A 15,097-nucleotide genomic window follows, 5' to 3' on the forward strand; every position below is an offset into this window, starting at 1 on the left:
CGGCTCACAAAGTCTCTCATTTTTATAGGATCCAGGAAAAGGATAAATGAGTTCCTTTATGGTTCGGAAAATTTGGAATCCTAACCGAATAGAATAGTTTGGTCCACATTTTGAGTTAGACTCACTGGGTTATTTTCCCCGAATTTGATTACGTTTCCATATCACCAACAGTCAACATTAATCAAATCACTTCTTGCACTTCTACTTCCGAAAAACAGGAGCACGAAATTTGATATAGGAATTTGATGCCAAACCACCAGAGTAAAACATAATGAGTCAAATTAATCACCAATATTAAACGATTCTTGTGGTAAACATTGAAGCCATGTAAATTGACACGTGGAGCTTCCTTCAGGAATCCTATTGTTGTTACAACTGTACCCTGCATGTTTAGACCAAAAATCAGCAATGTGAATGATGACTTGGAGCAAAATGCAAAGCTGTGGATATAATTAACATCAAGGGGCCACATACCAAGCCAAATATGCATACGCACAAGGTTAGTCAGCATCGAGTGATACATGAAGAAGGATAAAAAAAAAAGGTTTATACACACACACACAGAGTACTGTCACACAGAAAGCATGTCACTTGAAACAAAGTCCTAACCCACTCAGCACTTGGACTACTCATAAGTTTTATTATTTTATCCTACCCTGAAAAAAACCTTGATATCTATCAACTTTTTATAACTTTCAAATTACCTATTATATTTTTTTGCTTCATAATGCATAGAGTGAATGCAGCAAAAATGAGAATGTTGGGATGGATGTATGGCAAGACAAGAAAAAATAGAATTAGAAATGAACACAGTCCTGAGATAATTGACGTAGCAACAGTTGGAGATAAAATGAGAAAAATTGATTAAGATGGTTTGGACATATGTAAAGAAGACCACTGAGTGCAACAGCGGGAAGAGCAACATGGTCCACATTGAGGGTAATGCAAGTAGAAAGGGAAGTCCACAAAATAAAATGTGTATAGTAAGAAAGATATGATAAGATGTGGTTTGACTGAGGCTATGACTTTATATAGAGAAAAATGGAAAAAGATCATTCGTGTAGCCGGCCCCAAGTAATTGGGAAAAGGCTTTCTTGAGTTGCGCATTCTTTCACTTTACAAGTTCATTCATTGTTATGTTTGAACAAATTAAGGCAGCTGACCTCTTCACTGTGGACCAAATTCAATTCAGACTCATGTTTAAAACAAGAAAACAATGATCAAACTTCTGGACATCTTCTGCATGTGAGAGGATAATGTGACCATAAAATTTAACATCAACACAACACTCATTTAAAAGTGTGTGCTGCTCTAGATATCAGTATAGATCAGACAAGTTAATATCGTAAATATAATTGTTGAAAAGAGTTGACAATTCACATGAAATGCTAGGATGACAGTGGAATCGTAAGTTCAAAAACTAAAATGCTTTCCTGTAAAAATAAAGTTTATGTCCAACCAAAAAAGGAGTTTGTGGTAATTAACTACAACCTCCACGCATCGACCATTTTGAGGTCTATACAAGATGAAATCTGGAAATTTGAGATCATTGGCAAGATTATGATACTCAACAACTCGCCCACGCAATATCATCCGGAAACTTTCAGGTATTCGCAAATACAAGATGGACAAGTATGCCTGTGGATTGTAGCATAACAAAATTTAGCAAATGTTTACTAAATATATAATATAAGTATAAATTCTAAAAATTATACTTACCCGGAGAGAAAAACGATGTTGATTAGCAAGGTGCTGTTCACTTATGGCCATTGACTTACGTCTCTCAATACTTTCGGCATCACGTCTTATACGAATATCCTGCAACAGTTGTGTCACGAGAAGCTACCTAATGGGAAATGATTGCAGAATGTATTTCAAGAAGAAAAATAAATAGAAAGGGAATGAAACTAACCTCAGTATATGAGTCAAAATCTAGCTCAATAATACCCTCATCATTTAACCATAAATTGTAGATGATGATCTTTGTGCCACGGACCCCAATGTCATCAAACTGCCAACCAAATTGACGAACCAGTGAAATAAAGCAAAAGTATTACCCAAAACTACTGATAGACACAACACACAGACACACATCATGTGTTACTAATAGTATGTTTGATTGGAGGGAAGGATTCAGGGGGGATGGATGAGAGAAGGGATGGATAAACATTTTCGTGTTTGGTTGGAGGGAAGGGAAGAGAGGGAGGAAACAAGGAGGGATGCTTCATCCCTCCTTCCTTTATGTTTTTCTATCCGCCCACTTTTGGAGGAAGAGAGGAGAGAAAGAAAGCATAACTATCTATAAATTTGTAATTTACAGTTTTAACCTTTTCAAAAAAAATTAAATAAATATCTACCTTTTAGAATTTTATATAAAAGGGTGTATTGGTAAAAAGAATATAAAAACTCTCCTCCTTTCCTTCCAACCAAACAAGAAAAAAGTATCTCCATTCATCATTTCTACTATCCATTCCATTCAACCAAACAAAAAAATGGAAAGACATCGATACCTCATCCATCCCCCCCCTACCACTTCCATTCATTTTTCCATCCCTCCAACCAAACAAAGCATAAAAGATCATTTGGTAACATGAAACAGAACAAATTTGAATGTAACCAAAATAAACCTCATAAATATTAGCAGAATGATAATCTGCAAAGGATAAAATCACAGAAAAACAAAACCGTGACTGCTTACTTGCTTCAGAAGCTCTGCTTCAGTTGAATATGGAGACCACTGCAACAGCATGGAAAGATTAGACATAAAATGTTCGTTACCATAGCAATATAAAGTATCCATTGTGCCAGTTGATGTGTTGAACTCATAATCTACCTGCAATATGCACGAGATACCGAGAAATTAAACTATGTATGAAAAATAAGATCAATTTCAATTTAGAATATCAAGAAAAAAACCAATAAGTGGGAACAGCCTACAAAACAGAAAACCACAACATAATGGCAGCGGTTTTACAACCTAAGGTTCACCCAGCCTCAACAAAGTAATATGGGTTCAAAAAAAATTATAAGTCCATCCTCTCTTCGGATAGATTGTCAAAATATAGGCCACAACTGGAAAAAATTATGTCATGTGCAGCAATTAAATCAAGATGTCAAATTTGACCATGGACATTTGGGAGGAGGAATAAGGTCATATATAGCGTGCGCACTAAGCAATGCATGCATATACAGTCCAGTGGTAAATTGGAATTGCTATATTAAAAACTAAATGACATTTGCCAATTAATGCTATACATTTCCAAACATCAAAGTCATAACTGACACAGCTTGTGCTGTTAGAGCAAATTAGCGTAAACAGAAACAAAATAATCAATGGAAATATACACACCCAAATAGAATAGCAGGGCAGGAAAATGTGCACTCACCATAGGAACTACAATTCTGTCATGGCCTGTTTGTGTCAAAAATGTGTAAGATAAAAGACCGATGCTTTGAGTTAATTTCCTGTTCATGAGATAATATATAAGGACACGTAATATTTAAATGGAAAACAATATGACAAGGTACACTAATTTATTAGGACAGAAAATAGGATTCACTTTATCTATGCAAGAAAATCAGTTTCAATTAACATGTTTTTTACAGGAACTGTTAGAAAAGTCTTGAAGGATCAAGTTAGCAAAGAACGTATAAAAAAAATAAAAAATAAAATAAAAGGGAAAAAAGTTAATCAAATATAAAAAGGAAATCATCTTAGCATTCATGCTAACCCAATTTCACAACTCGTGAAACAGATCAAATATACAAAACCATGATACACTCAGTTGTTTTCTCTACTAAAAGAAACAGATCTAAGAAAAGATAACGCTTATATAAAACGACCTTTCTTAAACGATTTGTTGTCCCTGTTCTTTAAAAGAAGGAATAGGAGCCATAAAGCATATTTTTCTTGAGACATAAGATCCAGAGAAGTTCAAATTCTCTGGAGTTCAACAAAGATTTCAATATTTAAGAGTTACACTTCACTATCAGTGGGTATCTTCATGTATCTGCGAGGAGGGGTCATCTCCACATGTCTGTGAGGTGGCAGTCCGCATGATGCTTTTATATTTATTTGTAAGTGGCAGTCCACATGATACTTTCTGATGCAATGTGCCACATGGCACCAGTACAACAATCAGAATGTCACTCTCCAAATAGACAATTCTATATTCTTCAGTTGGCACCTGGATATACTTAAAATCATGACAAGTGTCACATCTCCTTGCCTAGAACTCTGATTTTGACAAACAAGCAAGAGTATGGTCTATCTTAGCCATTACACACTCACCGGCCATGCAAATGGCAATCCAGGGCTGGCTTGCAGACCACATTCTTTGCTAATTTACCATGTGGTCAGTTCTATGTTCTTCAGTTGACACCATAATGTGATGTAGGACAGTTTTATCATACTTAGTAATTTTTATTATTTAGATTTCTTAATTATTTTATTTTTATATTTTTTTATAGGAAGTGTAGTTTTATTTAATTTCTTTGAGGAATTGTTTTCCTTTTGCTAATAGGTTTCTTTATGTTTTAGTTTTCTTTTATTATAAATATGTTTACTGCTAAGTGCAGAATTAACTTTTATTCATTCAATTATCAATACAAATATCAGATTTCTCTGAAATTATCCTTTGTTTTGTGGATTCAAAACACCCACCTTGTGGATTCAAGGTAACCTGTTCCTCGTGAATAGATTTATCGCTTCCGCTTACGTCAGTTGGTATTAGAGCCTTGTCTTTTCCTGATCTGATGGTAGGTGATCGTTTTCGTGGCAACCTCGCTGGCAACGAATATCAATAGAGAGTGGCTCCTTTTACGGCTGAATTTCAAGACTGTCAACGTAACCTAGCAAACGTTGCAAGATATTCAAGCAATGCTTGCTAGGCTTAAGTTGGGTCTAGAGCAAAACCACGATAACAATAGGTTGCGCAACAATGTAGATCGTGTTCATCCTGTTCGTAATCGTAATCCCTTCCCTCCGCATAGTTAGTCAGCCTGAGGAAAAGGTGTTTGGGGATCATAGAGACGCATGAAGATATAATGATTATGGGGATTATGATTCTAGGAATTTTCCCCCTAGAAGTTTTGATGGTCTCTTTCATGTTGAAGATTTTCTAGACTGGTTAGAAGATTTTGAGGAATTCTTTGATTACATAGGGATTCCAAAGGATAGGAAGGTGGCACTCGTCGCATACAAATTGAAGGGAAAAGCTTCTATTTGGTGGGATCAATTGCAGGTTACTCGTGCACAACAAAGAAAAGCACCGATACGATCTTGGTTGAAGATGAAACGTCTTTTAAGAGCCGAGTTTCTTCCACTAAATTATGAGGAGTATGAGGAGATCCAATTTCAGCCGAGGTGTACGAAGGCTCAGCCCTATACCAATTTATCGTTGTTTTCGAAGCCTCGACCTCCTCCTACAATGGTCAAGTTTACATAAGAAAAAAATTGTGTCCAAAACTCGGAATTGGAGACGAATTGCTTTGAAGAGAAAAAAATTATTAAAATGAATGAAGTTGCTACTTTTGTACAACCTAAAAAGGAAAAAATTAAATTATTGTTGCTGATCTTGCAAAGAAAGCCGATAGTGCTAGTAATTCTGCTAGGCCAATATTTGCTGAAGATGGCATGTCAACTGGTGTAGACGATGTGGATTTGCAAAGTACTAATGATGTGGCAATTGGTCATGTTATAGCTGACTTGAAAGGCACACTAGTGTTGGTTAGTGCACAAGAGGAAATTACAGAAGTAACCATTATTTCAGCTGAAGGGAAGAGCCAATTTGGAGAAGAAAATCTTGATCACCACATGCATATTAGATTGAAAAGCGTGCCCAGTATTGACCAGCCCATAACAGGTTATATTTCAATGGGATTTCAATACCTATCAAAATTCATTCACTTGCAGTGTTTTAACAATTATGTGGAAATTCATGGACACGTAATGGGTTTCAACTGTGGACACAAAATTGGGTGTTTGATTTCCCATGCAATTAGCCAACAGCAACAATTACATCTAATTCTAATTTGAATTTTCCGAATTTGGAGTCTGGTGAAGTGGGTCAGAAGAATTTATTTGTTATCATTCCTGGTGAAGTTGGGTATAGTCAATCTTTGCAAAGACTTTTTGTGTCACTTAATTTCTTTCTTTTTGAGTTGCCAATGAAAATTAGAAATCTGTCACAATTGGTGTTCTTTTGGAATTGGACAGTGAAAAAACAAGTTTATGAAGAATCAAAGTCATGCACTCAATGGTATGAAATCTTATTCATATTAATATATGATGAGTCGCAGCGAAACTCGAGGACGAGTTTTTTTTGAAGTGGAGGAGACTGATGTAGGACAGTTTTATCATACAGTAATATGAATAAGATTTCATGCATGTGTTTCCTAGACCTCCAACTTTGACAAACAGGCCAGAGCAAGGTCTATCTCAGGCATCACACACTCAACAACCATGCAGATGGCTATCCAAGACTGGCTTGCACAATGCACTCCTTGGCTGCATGATGGCATGTCTATATATATACATATATGGTTCAACTATGCACCCTCTGACAGCACAGTTAATTTCTCCAAAGGATCCTGATCATCTTGCTCTATACATCAAAACTTACATCAGTGCCCCTTACACCTAGCAACTGTTTGGTTTGGGAACAGGGCTAAGTAACTCCTCAAATTCAGTACATGAAATCAACTTGGGGTAGTTCCATAGTACACTAAGGATTCTTGAAATTGTAATTTCGAGGCTAAAATCTGGGGCTCATCAAAGTGAGTCCCTATCAAACCCTACACCTCAGCCTATCTAGAGAGAGAGAGAGAGAGACAGCATGACTTCAAAGAACATCCCCTCATGAAGCAAGTGTCTCAAAGGACCACATCATGCACATGCACCATCTTTCCTCCATGTGCACCTTGTCCTATAAATAAGGGGGCGCATAATTTTCAACCATCAAAAGCTTAAAACATATCACAATGACACAATCTAAAACCTTTTCTAAACTAGAATGAGTCTTAGGAGGGCGATGGTGACCTCAAAATTCCTTCGTTATCCTTGTTACTACCACTCTTTTTTTCTTAAGAGTTACAACCAACTCAGTTTCCACCCTAACCCAATCAACTGGGACCTCTATTTTTTTCCATGTAAAAGAAGAAGTTTTGGGTTTTAGCTTACTCAAACCAAGAGCCAAGATCTATATTTATATACAAGAATAGGGTACAAAGAAAGGAAACGAAATCAAAGAAAGACAAAAAAATGTGCCAAAATCTACGTGATCCCATGGGGATCTTATCTACGTGAACCCATAATTATAGGGATCTTACATAAAACACCTAATAAAAGGCTAAAAACGGCTAATAAAAATAAAAATAATAATAATAAAGATATTTCAACACTCTCCCTCAAGCTGGAGTGAAGATATCAATCAAGCCCAGCTTGGTAAACGAGGAATGAAGCAAAGATGGACCAACAGATTGGGTGAACACATCGACCGACTGATTAATGGAACGAACAAAGCACAGCTTGATAATTCCCGAACGAGCCTTCTCTCTGATAAAATGAATGTCCACCTCTATATGTTTAGTCCTCTCGTGAAGAACAGAATCTGAAGCAAGCATGATGGTTAACTTATTATCACAAAACAAGTCTAAGGACTGTTTTTCACCTAGCCCTAGGTCCTCCAAGAAACATCGAAGCCAGAGAATCTCACAAGTATCCTGAGCCATGGCACGATACTCAGCCTCTGCTGAAGATCTCGAAATTACAGGTTGTTTCTTACTTTTCCAGGATATAAGATGATCTCTATAGAAAATACAGAAGCCAGATACGGAACGACAGCATAGTCTGCATCACTGAAACAGGATAGCCCAACCTGCTTGCTAGAAAAATAGAATAATCCAAGTGCAAGACAGGACTTAAAATATCGAAGAATATGATATACCTCTTCCATATGAGTTGTACGAGGAGCATGCATAAACTAACTCACAACACTAACCGCAAAAGCCAAATCAGGACGAGTGTTGGTAAGATAAATCAATCTTCCTACCAAGCGCTGATATTGCGAGGGATCAGAAATGAGATTTCCGGACTGAGCCGAGATCTTTGGATTAGAATCCATAGGAGCGGAAGCAGGTCTACACCCAAGCATAGCCGTGTCTCGAAGAAGATTCAAGACATACTTCCTTTACGATAAGGAGATACCCTGCTTAGATATAGCAACCTCAATTCCTAAGAAATATCTGAGTTGCCCAAGGTCTTTCACATCAAAAGCTTTAGCCAATTGAAGCTTTACTTGAACAATCCCAAGGATGTCATTTCCAGTAATGATGATATCATCAACATAGACAAGCAGAATAATACATCAACCAGTGGAGGAACGGTGGATAAAACATGTATGAATGGCATCTAACAAACTCCATGGATAGAATTATATCACTGAAGCAGCTGAACCAAGCTCTGGGAGATTGTTTTAATCCATACAAAGACTTCCGCAATCGACAGACCTTTCCGGCATGCTCCCCTTCAGCCTAAAACCGGGTGGAGGATCCATGTAAATAGTCTCAAGAAGATCACCGTTAAGGAAAGCATTCTTCGTATCAAGTTGATGAAGAGACCAATTGTGCGAGGCAGCCAGGGAGACGAGCAAACAAATTGAGTTCAATTTAGCCACTGGAGCAAAGGTGTCATTAAAGTCTTTACCAAGAATCTAAGTAAACCTTTGGCCACCAAATGGGCTTTATAACGATCAATAGAGCCATCAGCCAGATATTTAACACTAAATACCCATTTGTAACCAACAGTTTTTTCACCAGGAAGGAGAGATACAAGCTCCTATGTTTCATTATGCTGTAAAACATCCATTTCTAACTATGAAAAAAAGAAAAAAAAAAAAAAAAAAAAGAAAAAAAAAAGCATCCATTTCTACCTTCATAGTAGACATCCAATTGGGATTCCGAAGAGCCTCAGACAACTTTCTGGGAATGGAAATAGAATCAAGTTTGCCTAGAAAGGCTTGGTAAGACCCTGAAAGACCATCATAAGAGATATACTACGAAATAGGATGATCAATACTACAAGCGAATCCAAATCGAGCAGGGGGTTTGCGGTACCGAGTGGGATACCAAGACTCAGGAATAGGAACAAGGTCAGGGCAATGTAAAGGAGAGAGAGATGTACCTGAACCTGACTTTGTGGAGGATGAAGGCAGTAGAGGCGGAGCACGAGGGCGACGTGAATAGACCTGCAAAGGGGGTGAGGAAACCATAAGAGAAGGCTCTTATTGAAAAATAGGAACAGGATGAAGAAGAGGAGAGAGAAGCCTCTTGATTGAGAGTAAAAGTTTCCTGCAAGATAGTGTTACAACCATAAAAGGGGTATGCTCATAAAAGGTGGTGACATCAAGAGAGTGATACATGTGTTTGTGTACTAGATCTTAACACCGGTAACCTTTTGATATGGAAGAGTATCTTAAAAAGATACATTTAATGGCCTTGTCATCAAGTTTAGTACGAGAAGGGCTACGATTCTGAACAAAACATGTACATCCAAACACCCGAGGCATGATGGAAAAGAGTAATATCAGGTTGAATCACTTGTAAGGGGGCCTTACCACTTAAGACTCTACTGGGGGTACGATTAATGAGAAAAGTAGTTGTAAGAACCGCCATGTGCCAGTATGACTTTGGCACATTTATACCAATTAAAAGACATCGAACAACTAACATTAGTTGGCGGTTTTTACGCTTTGCAACACCATTTTGTTCTGGGGTATATGGGCAAGTAAGCTAATGAAGAATACCCTGTTGGTTAAGTTGAGACCAAAACTCATTGGAAACATATTCACGACCATTGTCAAACCTAAAATTCCAAACAACAGTTTTATATTTAGTTTTGATTATTTGGAGGAATTGAGTGAACAAGGGACAAACATCAGATTTCTTTTTAAGTAAATATACCCATGTGCAACTGGAATAATCATCAATGAATGTGACATAATAACGATGACCCGAAAAAGCGACCCCACACATCAGAATGTATGAGATCAAACATATTAGGTGCACGATGCATATGAGAAATGTAACTGGTTCTAGTATGTTTAGAAAGCTCACAAATCTCACATTGAAACTTATCATCCTTACAAGCCGTTACTAATGAAGGGAAAAGTAGACATAAATACTGAAAGTTTCCATGCCCAAGGTGAGTATGCCATAAACTTTCTGAAAAGAAAAATCATAAGACCTGGAAACTGGAAGAACAGAGGCTTGAAGGCTTGAAGCAAGTGGAGGAGGTGTCAGTGGAGGATCCCTAAAGTAGTAGAGGCCATCGTGCTTATATCCCCTGCCAAAAATTTTCTTCGAACACAGGTCCTTTAAAACACAATAATGAGGAAAGAAAATCACTGCACAGTTTAGTGATTTGGCAAGTTTGCTAACAAATAGAAGATTAAATGCAAAGTTAGGAACATAAAGAACAGATGGCAAAATAATATCAGGGGATAGATGAACATTTCCTTTGCTACGAATAATGGTGGTTGACCAATCAGCTAGACTAACCTGATTAACAGGGTAACAGGAGTAGAAAATAATAACAATTCACCAATCATTGGCTCCGAAATCCAGAACCCAAGTAGGTTTTCCCATTTTAACATGACAAGCAGAAGGAGTACCTGTAGCTATAGTAGTCATGGGAGTAGAAGAGTCGGCCCTGGTAGATAAGGCTCCGAACTGCTCCTGAAGCTACCAATCTGGGACTGTAACTGTTTGAAGTCTTGAAAAGATTGTCTAGGAGGAGTTGAAGCAGGAGGGACAACAATTTGTGAAGTATACCCACCAATAGTATTGGCTACTGCGGCAATGCGGCCACGGCCCGAAGATAAAGTGTCCTTTTGGCCACTAGAATTAGTCATAGTACCAAAATAAGGCTGGTCCACACGTCGAAGAAGGAGGAAAGAAAAAAAAAAAAAAAGCTGGAAAAATCAGCGCTTTCCTCCAAATATGTTGTCGAACAAACACCGACAGCCCACAAAGAAAGAAAAAAAACACCAGAAGGACCCTTAGATCATATAAAAAATAAAAATAAAAAATAAAAAACACTAAGGGAATTCTCTGAAAAAAGGAGTCAAAAACAGAGGGTTACCCAAGGGGTCCGGCGCAAGGGCTGGGAGGAGATGGAGGTACGCCAGAGGTGAGGGAAAATGGAGAGAAGGAGAGAGAAGGTGGCGGCGTTGGGGAGGAAGATGGGGAGGTGAAGGTTTTTGTGTTGCTCTGATACCAAAAAAGAAGTTTTGGGTTTTGGCTTACTCAAACCGAAAGCCAAGATCTATATTTATATACAAGAATAGGTTACAAAGAAAGGAAACCAAATCAAAGAAAAATAGAAAATATGCCAAAATCTACGTGATCCCATGATAATAGGATCTTATCTACGAGATCCCATGATTACGGGGATAGGGATCTTATATAAACACCAAATAAAAAGCTAAAAACAGCTAATAAAAATAATAATAATAATAAAGATATTTCAACACGTCATACTTACATCACCGCTAGAACCCACTTGATCTAAATGTGCTAGCGAATTGCCTTTTTCATCTTCCTTCACTCCAAATCTTAAATAATTTTACATCCATTTTTATTGGTTAAAAAAAATGGATTCTTAAGTAAAAATGGAGGTGATACCACCTGTCTGTATAGTTAGATATTTTGGATTGTAGATTGTAGCTATTAATGTACTAGTATGGAGGAATGATTTGATCCAAGTTGAAGGTGTCAAAAGAATAAGAGGAATGCCAAATGGTTGAAGCTGTGAGAGAGGACACGATTGCCTAATTTCTCGTTGCTTTCAGCTTGAGTTGCAGAATATTTAGTTTGACTTTTGTAATGAGTAATCCATACATAATTGAAAAATCATATCCATCCCAACCAACTACCTATTCTAGAAAGATCCCACTTTTGGAGACATAAATTGGAAATCTAAAATGAAACATGCTAAAGTTAAGAGGATTAAAAGTTAGTTGACAGCTTTAGGGCTTGAAAATATTGACTTTTAACCTAAAAGGCATTTTGGAGGGGGTTAGGGGTTAAAAGACCTATTTACTTACTGTCAAACTCCAACATCATATCATGTAGGTGGGCATTGTATGATTTATTTTTTCATTTCAAATGTCAGACTAGAAATTCATCTAGATCATGAAAAATAAATGTTTCACAACAAAAATCAACTCAAACTAACCAACACAGTGTATCAATCCCTTAAAATCTCTTAACCAACCTAAATGAACATACACAAAATCACTTGAAATAAATTTGCAATGATATAAATATACATAAACACACAAAAGCACATACAATCACACACATATATAGCAAATAAATAAATAAATAAAATACCACTATGGTATAATAGACGCTAAAGATAAAAGCGATTGGGCAAGGCTTCATGAAACACTGGCAAGGCTTCATGAAACACACGGGCAAAACAGTAAGAATCAAAATTTAACCGTACAAGAAAATAAGTGACTTTACTGTCAAATGCAAACCTGTTCACCAGGTGGCGGCTGAAGACAATAGCATCTGCCCCCAATCTCATAGAACTCGTCTTGAAGCCATTCCCATCTGAAAGGCCACAAGTCAACCAATTAATAGCAAAATAGAAAACAAGATAAACTGCAAAATGATTGCATATCACCCTTACACTTTCCAATAGCTGATTTTGACTTCTTATCTGAAAATCCAAAACTCATACAACGCCTAATTGCTTCTGGATCCATTCCGCTACCGTCATCTAATTTTGAATCATAAGTTTTATAATCACAATATAACAAATATAGATACAATTCTAATTATGGAAGTATCAATCAGGAAAACTCCAATATCATATAAAAAACCATCCTCTAGAACTGATGGCATAATGGAAATGAAGTACCTTGGATTAACAATGCCGGACTTCCATTCCTTGGATTTGTGGTTTTATCTACAATGACAAAGGTGGCCCCATTTTGTACCTGCCCAATAGATGAACATGGAATGTAAAACATGAAGAAGTTACCATACATTATAATGAAATGAACAGGGTATCGCATGCACTACATTGATTAACCTTCAAGTCTACATTAACCTTCACAGTGGCCCCTATACAGGCTTAACAATCCAAGTCATTTTGACATAATTTTTTTTTTTTTAATTAAAAACTAACAGACAACTACAGGCATTAACACATGCTATGCAAATGCTCCTTACCTTATTTAGTTATCCTTCATCACTTACCTCTTTGTTTTAATAAGCAGAGGTTCTTTTAACTGGACCGATGGGTTAGCAAGAAGTTGAATTATTTGAAATGATTATACCTTTATCTCATTTAACATAGTTCAAGTGTTTTGCAAATGCATTTAGGGGCAATTTCTGGAAAATTTGTGCGCACACTATGAACCTCACTTCCCTTATGATGCATTAGAAGTTTGAAGTAATCGCAGCATTATCTTTTGTTAAAACTAGGAAGCCAACAGGGTGAAGCAAAAAAGCATAACAGGCTTCCAGAATTCCTGCAGGCACCAAAAAAGTACACTAGTTTAGTGTTCTTTGATGATTTTTAAATCATTCAAGTGGATCCATTTCGTTTTGACAACTGAAGAGATATGAAATGAACATTATTCTTTCCGACTCTGCCACCTCCTTTTTCGTCACTACTATTTAGATCAACCTTAACAACCTCTCAAGGGCTTGCAAATTCTGATGAATCATAAATGCCATTATGGAAATGTAATCCATGCTACTAGCCTACTAGCCTAAAGAACTAATGTCAACCACCAATTTTGCTTTCATCCGCTTTGGAGAAAAAAAGTTAACCATTAAGAAAAAGTAAAGAAATAATAAAATGAGAAAATAGTGCCTGGAGAAAGCTAGCTACACCCCCATTACCATCGGGTTTCTCTCCCCCGGTGAACTACATCCAATTTACAATTGTAGGTTCATTAAGTTGCCACTTGCCAGAGATGAGACATATTAATCCCTCTAAACACATTTAAATATTAAAAAAGGAAACAAGATGAGAAGAAGAAAATAAATATAATTTATCCTCAGAATCTAACAAAAAAAACTCTTTTTCATATGCCAGATCATTTGCAACGCAAAATCAACATAGCATTGCAGTATCACAGGGAAACCAAAACAACAGTGTACACTAAAAAGTTTTGGATAAAATATTACCTCATCAACTGCATTGTCAAGCAGCTCTGCAATTGCTGCGAGCACAAGGCAACAAATAAGATGTTATTGGAGATTGTAGGAATTCTAAAATGCAATATATTGAAGTCATTGGGCGTAAACAGAATTCAATAAGATTAGACTAGCAAATTAAAAAAGTAGAACATACCGCCAAAGGCCCATTTATGTGAAGTAGCATTTGAATGAAGGAACTTGGGGTGAATGTGAAGATAACTATTGCCATCTATAAATAAAAAAGAAAGATGTAAGAGTAGAATAGATCATGCAGATACAAAAATGTTGGATGGACACGAGGGTCCACAGGAAACATCCAACTGATAGCCGATTACTTTGAAATGCACATGCACCAAAAATCAAGATATATTATTTGATAGCAGAATACTTTGAAATGTGGATTTAGAAGCAAGCCCATCATCATAGTTCCCAGCATTCCAAAATTGCCGACAAAGTGGTGCTGAACATATAGTTGACATAGAAGAAAGGCTTGTATTGTTGATTGGAGACTGCTCCTGATCAGTGGTGCCACTTTGACCACTACTTATAGCATTTGAGCTTCTCTTTTCTTCAGAACCTTGTCTTCTAGGATGGGCTTCAAGCTCACAATGCTGGGGAAGATCAGTTTTATGGTACTCTTTATGTTGCACTGAGCCCCCAAGCAAATCCGGCTCTAGTTTAACAGGTTTCACATCCAACTCTCTGAGTTCATCATCACTACGTAAGTTAACAATGTTTGTCGAGCTCATTTCCAGAACTGAAAAAAGATAAAAGAGTTCAGGTAGCTAGGTAAAAAATATTGAACAAAGAAATGGGAAGCAGAGTAACCATAAAAAAACACACGTGAGCAATACATCAACGGGCAAGCAAGATAATC

General features: G+C 36.9%; 1 protein-coding gene across 6 annotated transcripts in view; it reads right to left on the reverse strand.

The window, feature by feature from the left end:
• Positions 1 to 15,097, reverse strand: part of LOC132283202 (protein MICRORCHIDIA 6-like) — a 55,814-nt gene that overhangs the window by 9,343 nt on the left and 31,374 nt on the right. For all 6 annotated transcript variants that reach the window (XR_009471969.1, XM_059785135.1, XM_059785133.1 and 3 more), the window contains exons 2-13: positions 14,609 to 14,977; positions 14,375 to 14,449; positions 14,209 to 14,243; positions 12,929 to 13,007; positions 12,698 to 12,787; positions 12,543 to 12,618; positions 3,387 to 3,465; positions 2,699 to 2,833; positions 1,913 to 2,011; positions 1,720 to 1,818; positions 1,492 to 1,638; positions 290 to 382 (exon numbers count right to left, since the gene is read on the reverse strand). Coding sequence is in view for 5 of the 6 variants with exons in the window: in XM_059785133.1 (XP_059641116.1) it covers positions 290 to 382; positions 1,492 to 1,638; positions 1,720 to 1,818; positions 1,913 to 2,011; positions 2,699 to 2,833; positions 3,387 to 3,465; positions 12,543 to 12,618; positions 12,698 to 12,787; positions 12,929 to 13,007; positions 14,209 to 14,243; positions 14,375 to 14,449; positions 14,609 to 14,977 (1,376 nt within the window). In the remaining variant the exon portion in view is untranslated. The remainder of the gene's footprint in view (positions 1 to 289; positions 383 to 1,491; positions 1,639 to 1,719; positions 1,819 to 1,912; positions 2,012 to 2,698; positions 2,834 to 3,386; positions 3,466 to 12,542; positions 12,619 to 12,697; positions 12,788 to 12,928; positions 13,008 to 14,208; positions 14,244 to 14,374; positions 14,450 to 14,608; positions 14,978 to 15,097) is intronic.

This window comes from Cornus florida, unplaced genomic scaffold (genome assembly GCF_030987335.1).
Source record: "Cornus florida cultivar Cherokee Brave unplaced genomic scaffold, ASM3098733v1 CherokeeBrave_3.0.0_Hap2_Chr11, whole genome shotgun sequence".
Classification (NCBI taxonomy): domain Eukaryota; kingdom Viridiplantae; phylum Streptophyta; class Magnoliopsida; order Cornales; family Cornaceae; genus Cornus; species Cornus florida.